The sequence below is a fragment of the Scheffersomyces amazonensis genome (genome assembly GCF_036850825.1).
Source record: "Scheffersomyces amazonensis strain UFMG-HMD-26.3 chromosome Unknown RJT21scaffold_1, whole genome shotgun sequence".
NCBI classification, from domain to species: domain Eukaryota; kingdom Fungi; phylum Ascomycota; class Pichiomycetes; order Serinales; family Debaryomycetaceae; genus Scheffersomyces; species Scheffersomyces amazonensis.
In genome coordinates, this window is record NW_027042741.1 from 912,803 (window position 1) to 934,573 (window position 21,771).

General features: G+C 31.5%; 12 protein-coding genes across 12 annotated transcripts; 5 read left to right on the top strand and 7 right to left on the bottom strand. All coding sequences in view use genetic code 12, as the record gives it.

Moving 5' to 3' along the window:
* Positions 1–190: 190 nt before the first annotated feature.
* Positions 191–1,410, top strand: RJT21DRAFT_9881 (prohibitin subunit). The gene has a single exon (XM_064885753.1). The coding sequence runs from the start codon at positions 527–529 to the stop codon at positions 1,376–1,378; it is 852 nt and encodes a 283-aa protein (XP_064740777.1). The 5' UTR covers positions 191–526; the 3' UTR covers positions 1,379–1,410.
* Positions 1,342–3,009, bottom strand: RJT21DRAFT_9916 (aminopeptidase). The gene has a single exon (XM_064885759.1). It carries the CDS (start codon positions 2,974–2,976, stop codon positions 1,444–1,446), a length of 1,533 nt encoding a protein of 510 aa, XP_064740778.1. The 5' UTR covers positions 2,977–3,009; the 3' UTR covers positions 1,342–1,443.
* Position 3,010: 1 nt separating this feature from the next.
* On the top strand, positions 3,011–4,377 carry ULP1 (Ulp1p; the record flags this gene model as incomplete). The annotated part of the gene is made up of 1 exon (XM_064883106.1): positions 3,011–4,377. Exon 1 carries the CDS (start codon positions 3,127–3,129, stop codon positions 4,375–4,377), a length of 1,251 nt encoding a protein of 416 aa, XP_064740779.1. The 5' UTR covers positions 3,011–3,126.
* On the bottom strand, positions 4,244–6,078 carry RJT21DRAFT_9878 (uncharacterized protein). Its single transcript, XM_064885752.1, has one exon. It carries the CDS (start codon positions 5,966–5,968, stop codon positions 4,400–4,402), a length of 1,569 nt encoding a protein of 522 aa, XP_064740780.1. The 5' UTR covers positions 5,969–6,078; the 3' UTR covers positions 4,244–4,399.
* A 1-nt stretch (position 6,079) lies between these two features.
* On the bottom strand, positions 6,080–6,993 carry RJT21DRAFT_9891 (uncharacterized protein). Its single transcript, XM_064885756.1, has one exon. The coding sequence runs from the start codon at positions 6,661–6,663 to the stop codon at positions 6,196–6,198; it is 468 nt and encodes a 155-aa protein (XP_064740781.1). The 5' UTR covers positions 6,664–6,993; the 3' UTR covers positions 6,080–6,195.
* Positions 6,866–7,917, top strand: PRE9 (proteasome core particle subunit alpha 3). Its single transcript, XM_064885751.1, has one exon. It carries the CDS (start codon positions 7,068–7,070, stop codon positions 7,827–7,829), a length of 762 nt encoding a protein of 253 aa, XP_064740782.1. The 5' UTR covers positions 6,866–7,067; the 3' UTR covers positions 7,830–7,917.
* Position 7,918: 1 nt separating this feature from the next.
* On the top strand, positions 7,919–10,134 carry RJT21DRAFT_9875 (uncharacterized protein). Its single transcript, XM_064885750.1, has one exon. The coding sequence runs from the start codon at positions 8,065–8,067 to the stop codon at positions 10,108–10,110; it is 2,046 nt and encodes a 681-aa protein (XP_064740783.1). The 5' UTR covers positions 7,919–8,064; the 3' UTR covers positions 10,111–10,134.
* A 24-nt stretch (positions 10,135–10,158) lies between these two features.
* SKN2 (Skn2p) lies at positions 10,159–12,240 on the bottom strand (the record flags this gene model as incomplete). The annotated part of the gene is made up of 2 exons (XM_064885260.1): positions 10,159–11,970; positions 12,043–12,240. 2 exons carry the CDS (start codon positions 12,238–12,240, stop codon positions 10,159–10,161), a joined length of 2,010 nt encoding a protein of 669 aa, XP_064740784.1.
* Positions 12,241–13,602: 1,362 nt separating this feature from the next.
* Positions 13,603–15,420, bottom strand: AFP99 (Afp99p). The gene has a single exon (XM_064882762.1). It carries the CDS (start codon positions 15,339–15,341, stop codon positions 14,028–14,030), a length of 1,314 nt encoding a protein of 437 aa, XP_064740785.1. The 5' UTR covers positions 15,342–15,420; the 3' UTR covers positions 13,603–14,027.
* Positions 15,421–16,230: 810 nt separating this feature from the next.
* On the bottom strand, positions 16,231–17,049 carry KRE9 (Kre9p; the record flags this gene model as incomplete). Its single annotated transcript, XM_064879970.1, has 1 exon — positions 16,231–17,049. The coding sequence occupies one exon, from the start codon at positions 17,047–17,049 to the stop codon at positions 16,231–16,233; it is 819 nt and encodes a 272-aa protein (XP_064740786.1).
* A 637-nt stretch (positions 17,050–17,686) lies between these two features.
* On the top strand, positions 17,687–18,824 carry RJT21DRAFT_132103 (uncharacterized protein; the record flags this gene model as incomplete). Its single annotated transcript, XM_064883107.1, has 1 exon — positions 17,687–18,824. The coding sequence occupies exon 1, from the start codon at positions 17,883–17,885 to the stop codon at positions 18,822–18,824; it is 942 nt and encodes a 313-aa protein (XP_064740787.1). The 5' UTR covers positions 17,687–17,882.
* Positions 18,657–21,503, bottom strand: RJT21DRAFT_9957 (uncharacterized protein). The gene has a single exon (XM_064885764.1). The coding sequence runs from the start codon at positions 21,482–21,484 to the stop codon at positions 18,833–18,835; it is 2,652 nt and encodes an 883-aa protein (XP_064740788.1). The 5' UTR covers positions 21,485–21,503; the 3' UTR covers positions 18,657–18,832.
* Positions 21,504–21,771: the final 268 nt, after the last annotated feature.

Below are 21,771 nucleotides of genomic sequence, written 5' to 3' on the forward strand. Positions count from 1 at the left end.
AAATGGCCGCAGTGCACGACTGTCAACCAACCCTGTGCTGCAAACGATTGATTGATAGTTGACGACTCATTGGTCACTTGAACAAATCACAGAAAGAAGAGGAGTAGTAGGGTGGCAGAGTGTGTATACAGAGGAGGCTCATAACTACGTGGGTTGTAGCCAATAAATAGTAAACGACCAATTGAAATAATTGATCCAGTATATTAGTTAGCAATATATAGTTAGTGATAATTTTATAGTGTAGTTAGTACAGGTAATGTATCCCAATTGGGAAAAAGTAAAATGTATATCGCCACCAGATCATACTATCACGAAATCCTACAGCCAACTCACACAATGTGTAAATCATACCCATCCAATGGCAGTTTAGCAGGTTAACAATTTAACAGGTTAGCAGGTTAAGGGTTTTAGCAGTTTTGATTCCCGTGCGAGGAGAAAAAAAGAGCAGCCAAAATTGTAAAGCAAGTAAAAGTGGCGACGAAGAGTTTAAGTCGGGGTAATCCATCAAGTGTATAATCGTAGGATAATGTCTCAAAGAATTGCTGAAATCATCTCTAAAATAGCCATCCCAGCTGGGTTAGCTATTGCATTGGGTCAGTCTGCTATTTATGATGTAGAAGGTGGTAAACGAGCCGTCATTTTTGATAGATTAAAAGGGGTTCAACAAACTGTTATTGGAGAAGGAACTCATTTCTTAATTCCTTGGTTACAAAAGCCAATCATATTTGATGTTAGAACCAAACCTAAAACCATTGCTACAACCACTGGTTCAAAAGATTTACAAAATGTTTCATTAACTTTAAGAGTTTTACATAGACCAGAAGTTTTACAATTGCCTAAAATTTATCAAAGTTTAGGATTAGATTATGATGAAAGAGTTTTACCAGCTATTGGTAATGAAATTTTAAAATCTATTGTTGCTCAATTTGATGCTGCTGAATTGATTACTCAAAGAGAAGTAGTTTCAGCTAGAATTAGACAAGAATTATCTAGAAGAGCTAATGAATTTAATATTAGATTAGAAGATGTATCTATTACTCATATGACTTTTGGTAAAGAATTTACTAAGGCTGTTGAACAAAAGCAAATTGCTCAACAAGATGCCGAAAGAGCTAAATATTTAGTTGAAAAGGCTGAACAAGAAAGAAAAGCTGCTGTTATTAGAGCTGAAGGTGAAGCTGAATCAGCAGAAACTGTTTCAAAAGCTCTTAGTAAAGCTGGTGATGGGTTATTATTAATTAGAAGATTAGAAGCTTCTAAAGAAATTGCCAAAACTTTAGCTAATTCACCAAATGTATCTTATTTACCAAGTGGTAAGGGATCTAGTGGTGAAGATGGAGCTAAGAACTCTTTATTATTAAATATCGGTAGAGGTTAATTTATTTCTCCAAAATGTAAATAGTAACGTTTTATGTATATACAAGATAAGTAATCTATAATTAACTATATATCCAAAATTACTAACTCTTCCCCAACTCCAGGAGTTGTAACTTTTCCACTTGAAATCAAGGACTCAATATCTACAATTTCCTTGACACAACCACTACTTAAATTAAATATCTCGTCATTGGTTTTACCCACTACAATATCATCTTCAACTCTAACTCCAATACCTTGGAAATGTTTTGGCCATTTGGAATTAATAGGAATATATAAACCTGGTTCTATAGTAATAACATTTCCTTCAACTAACTTAGCATACCTAGATACAGAAGGTATATCATGTAAATCTAATCCAAGATGATGACCTACATAATGAGGATATAAAGTTCTTGCAACTTCATTAGTTGTAACAGCAGAAAATCCAGGTAAATTCTTTAATTCTTGAGTTAAATATTTAACTGAAAATTCATGAATATCATGAAGTGAGTTATACTTTGATTCATCACACATATCAATACATTTTTTATTGGTATTTAATACAATCTCATAAATATCTCTTTGAGGTTCAGAGAATCCTTTTGGAGAGTTAGGCCAAGTTCTCGATATATCAGCACAATAACCTCCTAACTTACCACCAGCATCTACAAATACCATTTCATCACGATATAATATATCATCATTTCTAGTATAATGAATAGTAAGAGCATTAGGACCACTGGCTACAACTGGAATATATGCTTGCTTATCACAACCACCTTTAACAAATTGATATTCCAAATACTTTGCAAGAGTCTTTTCTGTACTAAAGGGGAATTCAGATCCAACTTTAGCAATGGCCTTGTTTATGGCTCGACTTGAAATCTGAGCAGCAGCATGCATAACCTGTATTTCAGAATCAGATTTAATGGCTCTCTGTTCGGCAAGCTTAGCTGATAAGGGTTGAATGAATTTACCTGATTTAGCTATTATATCACCAATAGTTCCATTTACATTTGTAGAACCAGTCAGTGATAATAAACTAGAAAAGAAACTCTTTTTAGAATCTGATTTATTAGGAGAATCCCAGAAAATGTACTTTGATCTTGAAGTTAATTGCACAAGATATTTAATACAATTATCAATACTTTCAACATAATCAGCATTAAAGTAATCATAAGCTCCTTCTAAACCGGATTTAGGACCTTCCCATAGTTCCAGATGAGGAGTTTTAGGAGGAACTATCATATGTAAACTAATATCATCTTCATTAGCACCTTTTTCAATGATAGCCATTGAATTAGGTTCTAACCAACCAGTCAAATAGTATAAATCATTATTTTGTTGAAAATCATAGAATACACTACCGGAACTATATTTAATATCATTACCAACTAATATAGCTATAGAATTTAATGGCATCTTAGTAGAAAATTCCAATCTTCTTTGATAATATTCAATGGCTGAAATGCCTGGAGTTATATTTCCCAGTGTAGGTAAGTAATGAGATCTCGTCTCATGAGTTGGTTGACCTGTACCATATGGTATTGACAATATAGGACGAGTTTGAATATTCAAGTATCGTCTACTTATACATATTCCACTACGTCTAAACATAATTAACTAGTAAGAATAATAATATTCTAATCTTTAACCCAGATCGGTATCAGATGGCTCTCCGTGAATTTTTCACTTTTTCGTTTTTCTGCCCCAGCTTAATTACCATAATCGTTCAATACTGGCTATTACTTATTAATATTGAATGTAATGCTTATATATGATAATGTTAAGGGTTACAGCCGTATTGAAGATGATTCCACTACACGTTCTCAATCAAAACTGTTAGTAAAAGTGTTCAGTAATGGATTTGATCAATTAGTATGGGACGCGATAACGGGGACCACCGACGAAGATGAAGATGCCGATGCCGATGCCGATGGCAATACCAATGCCGATACTAAAATTGATAATATAGACACTACTACCAAGAAGAAACGATTAACTAAGCTGGAGAAGAGAGAACAAAGACAAAATAAGAAAATTAATGCTAGTCGAAATAGAAGAAATAAATTGCAACAAGAATTAGCAACTAATGGTAAACTGACTAAGCGTAATGGTCAACCTGATTTACCATTTAATTATAATCCTTATATTGCTAAGGCCAAAATTCGGAGTTTACATTCTAAAATTCATGATGTAGCTCATAAAACCAAAAGAGAAGAATTTAAACTCTTTCAATATCATTCAATTGCATTATATAAAAGTGATATCGATCATGTTCTACCAGGAGAATGGATTAATGATAATGATATTTCACTCATTTTTGAAGTTATTACTCAAGCTTTTCTTAATGAAAATAGTCATAATGTGAATCGAAATAATCGATTTAATTCTCAAATTCAATTATTATATCCTTCACTTGTACAATTATTTCTTCATTTCCCTAATAGTGATGATATAGAAAATGTATTACCTATTAATGATTTGAAAAAACTGAAATTTATATTTATTCCATTAAATTTTATTGAGGATTATGATGAAGTGGATTTAGAAGAAGTTAATAATGGAGATCATTGGGCTTTAGGATTATTATCTATATTAGAGAATAAATTATATATATATGATTCAATGGTTTTAGAAGAAGCTATAAAGAATGACGATAAGATTTTACAAGAATTAACTCTTCGATTGAAATCCTGTAAGAATATCATTAAAAGTTCGAATCCCATTGAAGTGGTAAGGATGAAATGTGATCAACAGGACAATTTTGATGATTGTGGAGTATATTTAATGATGATAACATGCATATTGATTAAGCGTTTACTATTCCCTGGACATGAGGACAATGAAAACGAAGATGAAAACGAAGATGAATACGATAATGAATTCAATGATGAAAATGACTACCAACCAAAGCCCATCGATTTAGATGTAAGCGATATAAAATTCAATGTACTTGGAGGTCGATTATTTATTATGGATTTGATTTACAAATTATATATAAAATTAAAAGTATGAATTATAAATTATGAATTATAAATTAACTGAAAAACTTTTCCATTAACAACCCTTTCATTAAAGTAGCCATACTATCACCATAGATATCATTAGTAACTTTATTAAGTTTAACTTGTAACTCATCTTCTACATGATTCTCTTCATTATTATAAAACATTTCCTCTTCAATCTTATATCCTATACCTAATTTCCCTAATCCCAACACAGCAATTAAACTTAACAAATTAGATGTTAAAGAGTCAACATCTGCTCCATCTTTAATATCATGACCTAAAATATTAAATAGCTTTGATCGAGAGATTTGTTTCGTCATTGATATAATTAATAAGAAAGATTTCAAATCAATAATCTTATTTATATGTTGAAAAAATCCGGTACTAGTAGATGATCTTTTATTGGTAGGTAAACTATAGTATAACATACTTGTAGCTTGTAAAATAAATTGAGGATTAGATAAACTTTCATGAGCCTGTTTAAAGTTTGATTTTGATAATGGTAATAGAACTTCATTATATAATCGATAATCAAATCCGGTTTCTTCTATGGTTAATATATCCATAACTGTTTCATTATTAATATATGATAAAGATTTAAATGGTTTAGTAAAGATAGATGCTAAACCATACATAGAAAAAAGATATACTTTTAATGATTTTAAAGATAATAATAATTGTAATGAATAATTGGTATCATTATTAGATAAACCACCATCTGAATTTAATAATAATGATAAGAATTCTTCATTAAATTTATGTAATCGAAGTTCCTTAAATAATCCAGCAAGATAATAAAATTTGATTAGATAATAATAGTATACTTCCAAAGGTAATTTAATTCCATTCTTTAATGATTTGAATATTATTGGTTCAACTTTTGTATAATACAAATTAGCTTTACTATAAGTAGAATTTAATATATTAAGGGTGGTGGCATGATTATGAGGATTCTTATAACCATCATTAGTAGTTTTTGAAACTGATTGATATTCATTAAGATTATTATAATATTGAAAGAATAATAGTTCAAAATATCGATTGTCTATAATCTGTTTCAAATCTTTAGGATGTGATTTAATTGTATTAATTGTAAGATAAGTATTAATCAAATATATGTTATCACTAAAATTATGGCCAATTATATTGATCTGTAAAGCTCTCTTAAAATTATTAAATATTTGATTATTAGATGAATTGACATCATCTTCATGAATATCACTTAGAGCAAAACTTTGAAGTTGTTCAACAGAATCTTCAGCTGTTGGAGGTGGTGATGATGAATTAGATACTTCTTTAACTTCCTTCTCTACTTTATTTATCAGTATCTCATTCTCTTTAGTAATCAATTTTGCCCATTTAGAGTCATATTTAGTCCATAATTCTGTTTCATTAGGATGTTGGCTCTTTAAATACCTTATATACTTATCAAAATCTGGCAGTAGAGCTCGATACTTATCCATTAATTGTAAGGATTGTATAGCAATTTGGTTCAATGGCTCATAATTTTGAGTAACATTCTCAGATAGCCTATCAAACTGATGACTCAAATGAATCAATTCCAAGTATTCAAACTCCTGTGACTCTACTATAGACATGATTTGGGTTATTGAATGGGGTAAAGAAGCATTATACACTGGCGCATAAGGAAACCTTTAAGTACTGAAAAATCTACGATAGCGAGTATCATGATTTCCATATAGGGCAACTTGACCAGGTGACATTATCCACTACATTATGTATGTTTATGTATAGCATAATATATATGTAAAGTATGTGTATAGTATTATATAGTATTATATAGTATTATATATTATTATAAAATTCATAGTATAACCAGAGATGTCAGATATGCAGCACTGACATCATACAATATTTGAGCAATACCCCAAGTTAATGGGATCCATGTACTCATAGTAAGGGTTCCAGCCCTATAAATAGCACTTAAAAGTAATCCCACTATTGCACTACTTACAAATCCTCTAATAATTCCAGTTATTAAAAATAATGGGATTGTAAAAATAGTTCCAATTAATGATACTTTATCTATAGGTAATCCATGCTTAATATTACTTAACCAATTATGTACTACAGCCATAAGTCCAGCAGCAAAATAAAATACTCCAAATAATATAAGAGTCCAATAAACTGTGAATATCCACATATCTGAAGAATAGTAAAGAAACAGTTCTTGATAACTTTGTCGTTCTGATCCAAGTGGCCAGAATAGTGATGGGAATTTAGGTGTTGTATACCCTATGGGTACATTCAAAGAACTAATAAAGAATTTCATTATTATATCAATGGTGTACTTGAATTTGATCTAATGACCCTATCCTATTAGTATGCTATATGTGTATCATTCACTACGACTACTTATCAGTGACTACTGTTTCTTCATTTACTGTTATATTTATTAGTGTATGCTTTATATAGTGGGCTTACATGCAGGAACTTTTTTTACCATGTTGAATGGAAAAAGTCAAGCTCGAATTGTATGGTAAACCTCTTGCCACCATCAGTTACTGCACCAATTACACTCGGTACAGTTTCAATTGTATTTGATTATATATTTCAATCGCATAGAAGTGAATTGTTGGAGCAAAATTGTTAGTATTATATAATTATCCAATCACCTTATCATCTAATTGTTAAAATAATTTGCATATCCACTATCATATAACCATATAAATCATAATGTCCAGAAGATACGATTCTAGAACCACTATTTTCTCACCGGAAGGTAGATTATATCAAGTAGAATATGCTCAAGAAGCTATATCATTGGCTGGTACAGCCATAGGTATTTTATCTACTGAAGGAGTTGTATTAGCTTGTGAAAAGAAAGTAACTTCAAAATTATTAGATAATGATGGTAGTGCCGAAAAATTATATGTTATTAATAATAATATGATTTGTGCTGTAGCAGGTATGACTGCTGATGCATCTATTTTAGTTAATAATGCTAGAATTAATGCTCAACTGTATTTAAAAACTTATAATGAAGAAATTCCTTGTGAAATTTTAATTAAAAGAGTTTGTGATATTAAACAAGGTTATACTCAACATGGAGGTTTAAGACCCTTTGGTGTAAGTTTCTTATATGCTGGTTATGATGATAGATATCAATTCCAATTATTTACATCTAATCCTTCTGGTAATTATAGTGGATGGAGAGCTACTTCAATTGGAGCCAATAATTCTGCTGCACAAACTTTATTAAAGAAAGATTATAAAGATGATTTAACTTTAAAGGAAGCATGTGAATTAGCCATTAAGATTTTATCAAAAACTATGGATTCATCAAATTTAAATAGTGAAAAATTGGAATTTGCAACATTAAGTTTATCAAAGGTAAATGAAGGTAAAGTATTACATAAAATATGGTCAGCCAAAGATATTGATTCATTAATTAAAGATTCTGGAGTGTTGGATGATAAGAGAGATGATGATGATTAGATCCATGAATACATAGTAAATATATAATATACAATATACAATATACAGTATTAATACATAAGCAATCATAAAAAATGATCACAATAATACTAATTGTTAGTAGATGCTAGTAACTATTACTATTACGCTTGCTACTGAGCCAGTGTAAAAAAATCGCGGAACATCTCCCTAAAAATCACGAGCTTCTCCCCCAGATTTATTATTACCAGGGATAAGTGATACATCACCAGTGACAATGGAATTTACTACCCCCGGCATATGGTCAGGAACTAATCGTTCCGCCAGAATCCTTAGGGAGATCAATAATAATAATCGAATCTCGCTAAGGATAAGAGCTAAATTTAAGGAAGTTAACCAATTGACTACGCTCTTTTTAACCAACCAATTGGCTAATTACTCTCAGCAACAAAGTCACAGTCACAGTCATAGTGAACCAGAAGAGAAATTATTCAAAATTTTACAAAAGACTTTTCAAGATATATATTATTTGTTAGACATTGAAGATTTTAAATTCAATAAATTATCTACTATAGATTTAAAGAAATTACATAGTTATTATTCTCAATTGAATGAGGTGGAATTCAATTTAGATTTGAGTGTAGCTGATGTTAATGATGAATTAACTATCAATGCTACTACTTTACAATTAATTAATTACTACGTTTTGCTTACATCCACTTTGAAATTATCAAATTCCGTTATTTATAAAACCTTAGAACTTAAGAATCAATATGTGTATTGGTCAGATATTAAGAGTTCTAACTTCAATAAATTAATTTATCTTATTCAATCTTTACCTTATAAGTTGTATATATTTGGTAAAAATGTTATTGAACATTTAGAAATTCATCCTACAAATGATACTACTCATAGTTTAACTAATTATGATAAGCAGGGTACTGAAGAAGACAATGATATATATTTCTCATGGATAAGAATTAAGAAGAGTATATCAAGATTTTATGAAGCTATTTCAAAAACTTTTGGACGTTCATTCACTATTAATAATCCAAGTTTTTCCTTATCAAAAATATCTGCTGTTAGAAGTAATACTAGATATTATTTAGATTGGATTAAATTTATTTGGAAATATCCAATTAATTTAATTAATAATGATCTTAATGAAAAACTTTCAAAAATCAGTAAACAGATTGAAGAAAATACTGGTAAGATTGATTTATTAATTAAAACTAATTTGAATGATAAAGAATCTACTTTAGAAGCTCTTGAATCGATTTCACTTAATAACCAATCACAATCCATTGATAATGAGTTTTCAACTAAACCAGATATTCAAAGATTAAATGATATCTTAATTAATATTATACGCTTTGATTCTATAAATTATTATGAAACTGAAATCCCATCACCATTAAGTAGATATTGGCCAATTATATTGGCAACTTTAGTATATGGTCCTTCTCAATCAATAAAGTTATATTCTAATCGGGAAGAAATTATTGATTGGTTAAAATTTAATCTAATTGATACGGTTACTGGATTCTTTAAGAATTGGGTTATAAAGCCTATTAATGATTTATTAAATACATTAAGAAGTGATGATACATTATCAATCACCACTAAAGAATCACTTAAATCAGATTTAGATTCATTAGAAAGAATGATAATAGAATTTGCTCAAGATGAAACTTCTAATCCACCAGATGCTCAACAAATACATGAAGCTATTCAAAATGGAGATTTAACATTAGTTATGAATCAATATGAATCACAAATTAAAACTCCTGTAAAATCTCTTTTAAAGGGTAATTTAATAAGATCCATTTTAATTCAAATTCAAAAGACCAAAGTTGATGGAGGATATGCAATTAACGGAATAGACAAAATCTTAAAATCTCAACAATTAGTGTTTGGTTTTGTTTCCATTACTCCTTCATTGTTTATCCTCTATCAATTTTGGTCATATTTGAGTAGTACTAAACCAATATTTGTAAATGGTAAACAAGTTAATATAATTTGTTTGAAATCTTTGAATAATATTGAGAGTTTATTGGTATTAATTAATAATCAAGTCCAGCATACCTCAAGTTCTGATGAACAATTTACTGAATATGATAAACAAATATCTAAGAATTATGAAGGACAATTATTAATTGAAATAATTAATTTAATTGTAGTAGCTGATTTAATAATTCCTAAAGCTTTAAAAAGTGATTGGATAAATGATTTAAATGAATTAAATAATAATGATTTTGATATAACCACTAAATTACAATTGGTTAGAAAGATATGGAATATGTATGGTCATTATTTTAGATAAGAGAATCATTACATTATATTATATTATATATTGAAAAGTACAAACTTATTAACATCCAAGTAAACTATTTGTAGGGAAACTATAACCACCATCTTCAAATGAAGTTAAATTATTATCGGAATAAATATTTAAATGTTGCATAATATAATCATAAGTTGGGAAATCTTCTGGATCACATCCAACATTAATTTGATCTTCTGGTTGATATACTCTTACATAATCAATACTAAATATTGCTGGGAATATAAGTGATGGCCAATCAATATAAGCCCAACTATTAGACATACCAAAATTCATTACAATAGACATTGGTTCTTTGGAAATTCTTCTCCAACCAATATTCCCACTTGGATGTAATGAAGGTGCAAATACAGAAAATGTTGGATCACTTCCAATATACCAAGTAATATAACCATCTTGATCATCATTAAGATATTCAAATCCATAAACTTGATAATTATGTTCTCCAGATCCTCTTTCATACCAAGTTACATTTAAAGTAGTAGTTCCTGAAAATGCTTGTTGAAAGGGTCCACCAGCATAAGTATTCATTGTTGTTACAGAACTATTATAAATTTCCACATAATCATAATCAGGGATATACCAGATATCCATAGGTGCTAATTGTAATGATTGAGATGCAACTCCTAAGTTTGGTTTAATTCCTGATGCATCAGTTGAAACTTCTGCTTCAATAGCATCAATTTCAGGAGCTCCTCTTCCAACTCCTGGATTTGGATGTGATTGTCCTGAACATGTACAACTATTTAATCTTTGACCTGGTAAATAAGAAATTCCATCGGGTGAAGATTGATTAGCAGTTATACCTGCATCACAAGAATCATAAGAATATGGCCATACACCTTCAGTTGTAGCTAAATATCCAGGTCTACCTAAATTACCCATAGTCCATAAACCAGGCCATAAACCAGATACATTCCCATAATGAGGTAATCTAGCTGAAAATTCTATTTTACCTTGAGTAAAACAAAATTGATTCCAACTTTGAATCATTCCTGATCTATAAAATAAATTATGATTTTGAAAGGCATCCATTCTTAAATTTAAAGTTCCTTGAGAAGTAGTTACTGCATCAGGACTATACCATTCTAAATCCTTTGTAGCTGCATAATTTAAATCAGGAGCAGTAAAGAATTGATCATCACCAGAATAAAATGTTCTTCCTTCAACGTTAAATTCATCACTGAAAACAAGTTTCCATGTTGAACCATCTCTTACTTGAACTGTTAGGGCACTTTGTGGGGTATCTGGATCTATTAAACTCGTTCGTATTGCTGATAACAAGGGGTATTCATAATTAGTTAATAGTTCATAAGTAAGAGGTTTATAAACATCTGTAACTCCAGAAAATGTAAGAACTGGTAATAAGATAAATAAACAAAGACAACATACAACTAAAACAACCAAACCTAATAATCCACCAGTGGATCTTTTATCAAGATGTTTTATATCATATACAAATCTATTTTTATCATAATCTGCATCTTCTATTGGATCAGGATTATGTAAATAATCATCTGGTTCTTTATCATCTATATGTAAAGGAAATGATGAAGCTGGATATCCTCCAAATGGACTGAATTCATAAGCAAAAGGATTAGATACAAAGGATGAAGGAGAATCAGTACCACTACTTTCATTTACTGCTTCATATCTTTCACTTAAAGGATTTAAATTTGATATTGAAGACAGGGATACCACTCTTGAACCATTATTAAAAGAAGGATATCGATTAAATTCACTTGGAACTTGGATTTGAGATGGGGATATTTTCTGAGAATAAGAAGATAAATTACTTGAAACCGTTGCAGAATTTATCATACCTGAATGAACAAAACTCTTAGGTGGTAACGGCAGTGCTCCATCAGAAGATGTACTATCATTATAAAGTAAACGACCCGTAGGTGTAACATCATTTCTTGAATAAGCATTGAATGGACGACCATATTGATTGGTCAATGGATCTTCATCTCGTCCGGAAGATGAAGAAGTTGTAGAAGGTTGTTGCGAATCGTATGAACTTGATTCTTCTTCGAATGGATTCTGACTTTCTGTAGGCGCATATAACTGCGTTCTTGGAGAATTGGATGTTAAATCTCGGTGGGACATGATTAATATATATATCTATAAAGTGAACGAAATAGTTAAGTAGTTAATAGCAATTAGTTAGTGCCGTTGATTATGACTTGTTTACAGATATTTGTGGGGTGCTAAAAGTTCTCGTTTTGTGGTAAAAATAAATTAAATTAGCTTTCCGAATTGGGACAGCACAGGAAATGGTAGGAATAAGTACAATTATTGAAGTAATAAGATTATTGAATTGGAAGTATAAGTATCACTATTAGTATTGAATTTATAGGATTGGTTTGTATACCTCTGGGATTGAGTGTCTTATAGTGTATTGTTTTTAGTATACAGGCTGAATTACCCCTAATTCTGTATGTTTGACTTGACAATGGGCTTTGGTATTTTGCGAATTGGACCACGGAATGGACCCAAGCAATCAAATAGTGAGTAGTATATATATTATACTCTTATGAAGTTGCCAAGATGCAAGTGATATTTGGGTATAGTACGTGGGATCTGGCTAGATGCCTAACTAGTAACTTTAATTAATTAGGTGGTATCACGAGAGAGGCTGAAGGATAAGAGTACAAAGACGTAAAATCGAAGTATCAATGCAGATGTCAAGAACGGTGGGCAATACTCGAACAAATTAAGACAAGTCAAATATGAATATAACGAACGATGTAGCGAAGAATTGATATAGTTGACTAGAAAAGAGTAAATAGATGTTTTTTGAATTTGTTGTTGTAGAAAATATCCCACTTCATAAAGGGCACAAGCTGCGTACATTTTTACATTTCGCTCCTCCCTAAGCAGCATCTGGCTGGCGCACGGAAAATAATAATTGTTAATTTAACTGCGTGTGCGTGTGTCGTAGTGCATAGAACACAGCTTCTATAACAGGAAAATGTCGTACTTATTATAGTCAAATCTTCATATAGATTTGTCTGAAATATGGCAATGTTGCCTCTTACAGAGGAGACCTTTCCAGTGAAGTTGGAAATGGAATCCAAGATGTGAATTAATGCTTTTGGTGCTATTGCCAAGATTTAATTTATTTGTGTGCACTTACTATATGAACTAAAAACCTCTTAAATAATCTATATGTTGAATGTGTTGGGGTATCTCACAGAACAGCCAACTTTATAATCTAAGTCGGATGCATCACCAGTCTTGCGCTAACGAAAATATTTGCAACTTCTTATTTTGACACAGAACCAATTTAGCTAGAATCCACTGCGACTTGGTCAATTATGGGATAGCAGATCTGGATTGGCAAAGTGAGGGTTTTAAATTTCAATTACTTATATAGGAGAAACTCTTTTATCATGCTTGCTTGATGGGTACAAATTTTACAATGCACCAAATGTTCTGCTTTTCTTTTTCTTTTGAACATGAAATAATTGTAATACTCTCATGGTTGCGATTTGCGACTTACGGTTAATAGAGGTGTGACATCATATTGCAAAATACAATAAAATGAGACAATAAGTAAGGGACCGGACTGTATTTTAAGCCCTGTCACATTAAGTTGCTTCTTAATTGCTTGCGGAGTTGTTGTGTTTTGCTGCATAATGCTGAAGTCGCGTTAAAGAGATTTGGTCTGGTGGCATATTGTTATCTACTACCCAGGACACAATTTGTTGTCATGTTCACAGTTACCAAATCCCAAATCCTTCCATCCCTTGTTTATAGTGTCAGGATCGAAATGTTGGGTTGACAGACGCGTGCCAATGGTTCTACGTAAGAAAGTTTATTTTATTAACTACAATGTACTAGCCCTATTTATTTTGAGCGACTTGATTTTGAGGCTCAATCTTACATCCGAATTAAGTCATAAGCTTTAAAAACGTATCAACAACAGCCGTAGCAGCCAAACTTGTGATTTCTGAATTAGTATCATAAGGTGGACTCACTTCGACAATATCTGCACCAACTAGATTTATACCTTTTAACCCATTTAAGATGGCTAATAATTCTCTTGTAGTAAATCCTCCAACTTCCATAGTTCCTGTAGCCGGAGCATATGCTGGGTCTAAAACATCTATATCAACTGATATATAAACAGGATCATCCTTATGTTTAATTGCAGACTTCAATTTACTAATTATACCATGGACACCTATTTTATCTATATCATCAGCAGAAATAGCATTAAATCCACACTCTGAATCATGATCTTCATCATATACAGCATCAATTAATGGAGACCTTAATCCAACATGATAATTGCCAGACTCTAATATATATCCCTTCTCATGTGCATAATGAAGGAATGTACCATGATTTAATGACATATAATTCGTGATCCCACCTCCTAATATTTTAGGATCCCATGTATCAATATGAGAATCAAAGTGAAAGACTTGGATAGGTTTTCCATATTGTTCTGAAATTGATTTTAATGGCATTAAGGTAATAGTATGGTCACCACCTAAAGTAATGATTTTTGGAATCTTGTTTTGTTTCCCACTGTGTTTATGAATAGCTCTTTGACCACGATATAATTGGTTTAAAGCTAATCGATTATCAAATGGTGTTAATGATACATCACCACAATCGACAATAGAATAATTATGAGTGCTGGGGTTATAAGGATCAATAGGATACCTTTTATTCTTATTTCTCTTGGTTTGGATTCCTGGCATAAGCCTACGAGCATTGCTTCTTATAGCTTCAGGACCAAATCTTGCTCCGGGTCTATAGGATACACCAGTATCAAAAGGGGCTCCGACTATAGCAATATCAATTGTCTTGTCAATATTTTCCTGATTGAAACAATTGAAGTGTTCTAAGTGTCCAAATGTCAAGATTCCGCCAAAGATATTCTGGTCCATAAGAATATCATCGACAAAATCGTTGCTAGGTAAGTTCAATGATGATTGAAGCTGTAAATAACTAGTATGTTGTGCATGGAACTGTTTATCCCATTCATTGTCATTCTCAACAGAAATAACCTCCTCGAATGTTTTAATCGTAGGACCGGTTATCTCTCCGTATAAGCTATCGATAAACGAAGATTGATGACTGTAGTCATTTTGGTTCTGATGTTGCGAAATTGTCAATACCCGTTGCTCAGCTGGAATGGCACCAATTAAAGTCAACGATAATGAAATTTGAAACAATATTCTAAGTGGTAACATATTGTATTCTTAAGGCAAATGAATTGTATAGCAAATTGTCTTGTTGAATTAAAGAAATTAAATTTATAGATACTTCGGTGATGATATCTCAAAATCTGGAGAATAGCGGCATTTCTCGATTAGGGAAAAAGATTCCGCCCCACTGAAGTATTCCGTCCATCTCCATATTACAAGTCAGAACTGAATCTTTACATATACTTTTTTAAACGTATTATACAGCTACAATTACGATAACAAAAGTCTTCGAATCCTTAATTGGTGTTATATATCTATTGTCTATTTCGTTATAGTATTAACTTGTTCTCTATAATTACTAAATCTATACATCCATTCTAACTAGTGTTAATGTATCCAGCCATAAAACAATAGTAACAATGCAATAATTATAATCATTTCAGCATGTATCCAAGATCTCACCCTTTTGACTATTGTTGGAGATTGTTTGGAAGTTTTCGTTTGAGATTCTAAGTCGAAAGAATGTGACTTTTCATCGACTGGACCATTTCCATACGATATTTGAACGTCTGTTTTCTCATTCTTGATGTCCCTAACAGAAGATGCTATGCCTCTATTAGCACCAATAGCGCTTACCTTGGGTATATTCATACACATCTTTCACAGTTCCACTCTGTCCTTAGATTAATCCATAAGCAAGTTGATATTCATTTCTAAATTATTTTGTGGTTGTGGTTGAGGTTATCTCGCTAAGAAAAAAAAAGCACACAAAGATTTTAATCTACAATCTACAAAGTCAAGTTACTATAATTTTTATATTGAAAAATCAAATCAAGATAAGACGTAAATAGCAAACGGAACGAAGAGATCAGATATACAATCGATGAATTTATATATAGAATGTTAATGTACAAAGTAGTGAGAAGTAAGGAATTTAATCTAACCATCTTCTCTTCTTAGCAGCTGAACTTAAAGTAGCCTTACTAACTCTTGAAGAAGCTGGATAATAATAATTAGGATAAGTTGCAACAGTTGCCCAATTAACCAATGATGAAGGAGTATAATCCCACCCTGGCGTAATTGTTGAATAAACTACAGGAGATCCAGCAATAGTTGAATAATAAGTGACCGCACTAGTAGGATATTTTGCTGACCAAGTTGTTGCAGTTACTTGAGATCCAGGTTGAGTTTGCATTGGAGCATATCTTGTTTTATCTGTTTGGAGGGTATAAGGTATAGAAAATAATGATGAGGCAAAAGTTGTAGTTATAGCGTTACCAGATGTTTGAGCAGCAGGTGCAGCACCAGTAACAGTTACAACCCAAGTTGCTGTTGCTCCAGTCATACCAGTTAAAGTAAATCTTCCTGAATAATGGGTAGTTGTTGCCTTTTGGGCGAAAACAGTATAAACTTGAAGGAAATAATTACCATTTGGATAAAGATTTTGTTTAATTGATACTTTATAACTATCAGTTGTAAGTGCTTCATTTGATAATAATGGGTTATTATTATCACATTGAATCTCAAGGTTTGAACCAGTACATAATAAAATTGTATAGGTTTGTGCATTTTTTAAAGAAAACATATCAGTAGCATCAGCTGAACTATCGACCCAAGTGACATCGATTACAGCTGCTCCACCTGAACCAGAATATGAACTACCTGCTTCAGGGGTTGATATAGAAACATCAGCTGATGATGAACTAAGATATAGGGATAACAAAGTTATTATTATTTTATATATGAAATGCATGATTTATGTGAGTATATGAGGATGTGAACGTATGAATATTGAGTATAAATTATATATGTTAATGTATGAATATTGAGTGGTTGAATAAACAATTAAATGTTAAGTAAAGCTAAGGTAAAGGACTAACGAATGACTGAACTATTGAGATTGAATGATGGTAAAGGGCAGGGCACTAGGTAATAGTACTGTACTAATAGTAGGGTGTATGTAAGTATTTAGGGATGTTAAGGCACGCAGTTATTAGTTGGTTGCTCTATCACGTCTATTAAGATAAGCCCTATTGGTAAAAGTCTGTTGTGGGAAGCTTGGTTCTATTGTCGAATGAACCGGTCAGTATAAAGTCAAACTATACACTCTCTATAACTTGTAGTATGAATGAGTTGGCAATTCTTGTTGATGATTCTCACGTAAACGATCTCTTTTTTTTTTTTTTTTTTGCTATACATTTTTTTAGTGTTATGCTTTTTCAGCTGTGCCTTCTCCTTAAAGGATCTCTAACAAAAGTTTCTATTTATTATGATGAGGGGGTCGTGTGGTGCAAGAGATTTCTATTGTGAATTGCTTTTGTTCGCTGTTGCTTTTTTTGGAACTAGAACTTTTCGTGTTTTTGTGCTGGACTGGTAATAAACTTATGAAACAAGCTTTTGTCGTCTTCCTTTTGGTGAATACACGTCCTGTCCCCTTTACAGGTCCTCTATCAATGTTTCTGCTTGTGTGCAGGATCTTATCTTAGCCGAAATGAACTGTGGAGTATCACCAATCGATTACCCTATTGACTTATTCAGCCATTAAGTTCTAATAGTCATATTTTTAGCAATTGTGTAATTGATTAAATGCCAGGTAACGAATTTGATTTGGCCAGTCCACAAGTGGGGATCTTACATCATTATGGGCCCAATAAAACGGCATTTGAATTTACATCGAATCCTCAAAATTTAGCACCCAATGTAGTTATATTTATTCATGGATTAAGTAATGGTTTGTTAGATGTACCATATATACCCAAATTAGCAGAATCAATTAGTAAATCAAATAGTGATTGGGTACTCATACAATTACTATTTAAATCATCTTATCAAGGTTGGGGAACATCTTCACTTAAGAATGATACAAAAGATATATCCAAACTAATCAAATATTTAAGATCTGAAAAGGGTGGAAATCGTAAAAAAGTAGTTTTATTGGGTCATTCTACGGGTTGTCAAGATACAATTGAATATCTTTCTAAATTCTCTCATGAACCAAATTTTGATGAGGAAACTGCCATTCAAGCGGGAATCTTACAAGCTCCTGTATCTGATGTTGAAGGACTTCAGGTTTCTTCAAAATTATCGATCCCTGAATTTAATAAGTTGGTTCAAGAAGTATATGATGATTATATCTCTCAAAATAAACAAAATCATGTTCTACCTGAAAAATTTAGAAGAATAGCTTTTGGTACTCCCATTACTGCTTATAGATTTTATTCATTGAGTCATCCTCGTGGTGATGATGATTATTTTTCAAGTTATTTAACTTCTGATGATTATGCTTTATCGTTTGGAAAAATTGAAAAGCCATTATTGGTCCTCTATGGATCCAAAGATGAATTTGTACCAGATTATGTTAATCGTCAAAAATTAATTGATTCATGGAAAGATGCTACTAATCCTAAATACTGGTCACCTTTAAGTAAAATTTTACAAGGTGCTACGCATGATATTGGTCCTGGTTCAGATGAAACCGCAGTCGATGATTTCATTGAAACTGTATTAACTTTTATTAAATCTATTTAATTTTTGTACTATTCCAGTCCCACTTTATATACTTTAATTGCACGAACTAGAATATCATAATATTGTTTAAGACTCATATCATCCGTCATAAGTAAATCATAACTAATTGTAGAATTATTTTTCTTATCCTTTTTCTTAAAGAATCGAAATATACCTCCTTCATTAATCTTATTATCTACATTAGCTTGGCTAAATTTAGGTTCATCTTTTTCAATGGGATTTAATCTCGCAATTAAGAATCGACTTTGAGAATGATTAGTTTGAGTTACAATGTATTTCGGAATGAATGAGTTATACTTTGTCATATGACTTTCAATAAATGTCAAGGCAGGTAAAATACTATTATCTCTTGTCTCTACTAAATGGTCATTTTGTGAATGATGTAAATCCAATTTGGAAGCTTCTGCATCCCTAATGTAATATATGATTATCTGGAAAACTGTATTCATAAGTAAGAATGTCCTTGGAGGTAAGCTCAAACAATTTGAATTCAATGGTATCTCTTCTTCACTATCATTGATCAACTTATATAGTTTTGGTTGAATAGCATTAATAGAAATATCGCCATTCATTCTTAAGAACCAACTGTGATAATACGCAGTTTCATCAGGACTTGAATTGAAAATTCTTATTAATTGAGGATTCCTTCTCAAATTATAAATATATGATGGCAAATCCTTAAAGTTTTCGTTGATTTCATAAATTTGTTGAAGTATAAGATAAGGGTTCGATCTGTCTGCAGAACTTGAATTGACTTTCAAAGATAAACCACCAAAATGATAAAGTAATTTAATTAACACTTCATCCATTAATTCAATCAAATTATCAAATTCTCCAAATCCTAATGTTGTATCAATCTTCTGAATAAGTAATCGTGCCAATAAAATTGTCCAACACCTTTGATTAAAACTGAGAAGAATTTCTCTTTCCCTAAGTATATCACTCTTCTGTAATATAATTGATACAGTAGTTGGTCTTTGAACAGTTGTTACTTTCAATATCCATTTCCCTTTGGTGAAATCCCAATATTTCAATTGAAATTGAATAAATACTTCTTTTGTATCGTTGGTTGTAATATCTTTAGATGATCGAGCCGTATTCATTTCTAAAAATAATGCAATTGTATCATCTTTTAATAAAGTATTGAATTGCCATCGATTTGTAAAATTCTTCTTCTGAATAGCCGAGTCAAATTTAGTAAGTGTATCAGATATCTTCTCATGATAACTTGCAAAATATTTCTCTCCTCTTTTAGTATACGAAGAAGGTAAGGCATAACCTCCTGTAGTTATAAATCTAGATATCTTAAGATTTTGAGATGTCAGTATAGTTAAGATATTCCTATATGACAGTTTAGTAATATCTATAGCACTAATAAATGATTTTTTAAATTGATTAGATTTAAAGGAATCAGAAAGATATATCTTTCCCATTGTATGAGTTGAAACTGCTCTCATTTCATAAATTCCTGTTTGATCCAAAGATCCAGTAAAGATATCAACCGACCACTTTGGACTAGATGGATTAATGTCATAATCAGTGGTTTTCACCGATGCAGAACTAGCTATAGACCATGATCTTTCTAAAGTTTGACCACTGGCAATATATCCCAAAGTCTGATAAAACTTCAGGCTCGATAAGAAATTTGGAGCATTCAATTTTTCAATATCAGCATGAGACCGTATAATTTCCTTTTGTTCTGGATTAACAATGATACCAGGGAAGTTTGTTCCTGGTCCACTAGTAGCAAAGATTACTTTACCAATGAAATCTTTGAATGAATAACTCGACAAAAGAATTGTAGTGATATAATGTGCAAGACCTGATGACCGACTTGGTTTGTATGAATTACATATTTTTGGTTTTAAACCTTTTACTTGAGATATTATTCTCAGTTTTGAACTTTCGTTTAATTCTTGTAGAATATTATGTTTTACTAACGGACTGGATTTATGGTCAAACAGAAGTGAATTCTTAGAAAGTCCTATCTTTTCAATTACTGCATCACTGACGGAAGAAGTCCAAATTGCATTATAATCAGGCTTTTTACTCTTTTTACTAATACTTTTAGAAAGAAATTCTTTATCAAACGAAAAAGTTTCGGAACTTCCCCATTGATGAACATGTACAGATTCTTCAAATGTCACTAATCCAATCAAACTACCATTAGGAATTCTCTCTATACTTTGAATGATAGAGTCAATTAAACTTGTGAAACCATCTTCTTCTAATTCATCAATATGTTTATATACATCAATAACAAATACATATGTAAAAGGAAGTCCTGCAGATACTTTGTTATCTATGTCTTCAGGTAATTCATATGCTATATTGGAAGAATTAATTTTCAACTGTGATGGACATTGTTGACCTTCAGATGGGGCAACAAAATGATCCGGCAAAAATGATTTCTTTCCACACATTGAACACCACCACATATTAATTGTTTGATCAATTCTACTGAATGGGCTGATGAAATTCTTGCATGTTGAACATACAACTGGGGGTCCAGTTATACATGTTGAAGTACTTCTAAGGGGTTGATAGAGACATCCTAATGGAGTTGATAATTGTGATGCCTCCAACCGAGTAGAAGGAAACAAATTCCAATTGAATTGCACTCCATCTCTATCTTCATCTTCACTATAATTAATAACCATCTCTTAGCGAGCTCAAGAGTTTATGCTACATACGTCATTTTTACTGGTGTCTAACTATGTGGTTCCAATTTTTTTTTTCCTTATCGCGGATCTATCGCTCAACTCCGATACACTATCAATCGATTGAGAGGCTGAACAGAAGGTACCAAGCAGTAATTTTAGAAAATTACCACTCATGTCAAATATGGCTAAAAAGATGGCTAAAATTCTACTTCACAATTGTAGCAATATATTGTAAGAAGTTGTCAATTCCTCATTGAGTTGATTCATTCATATGCCACTATCTA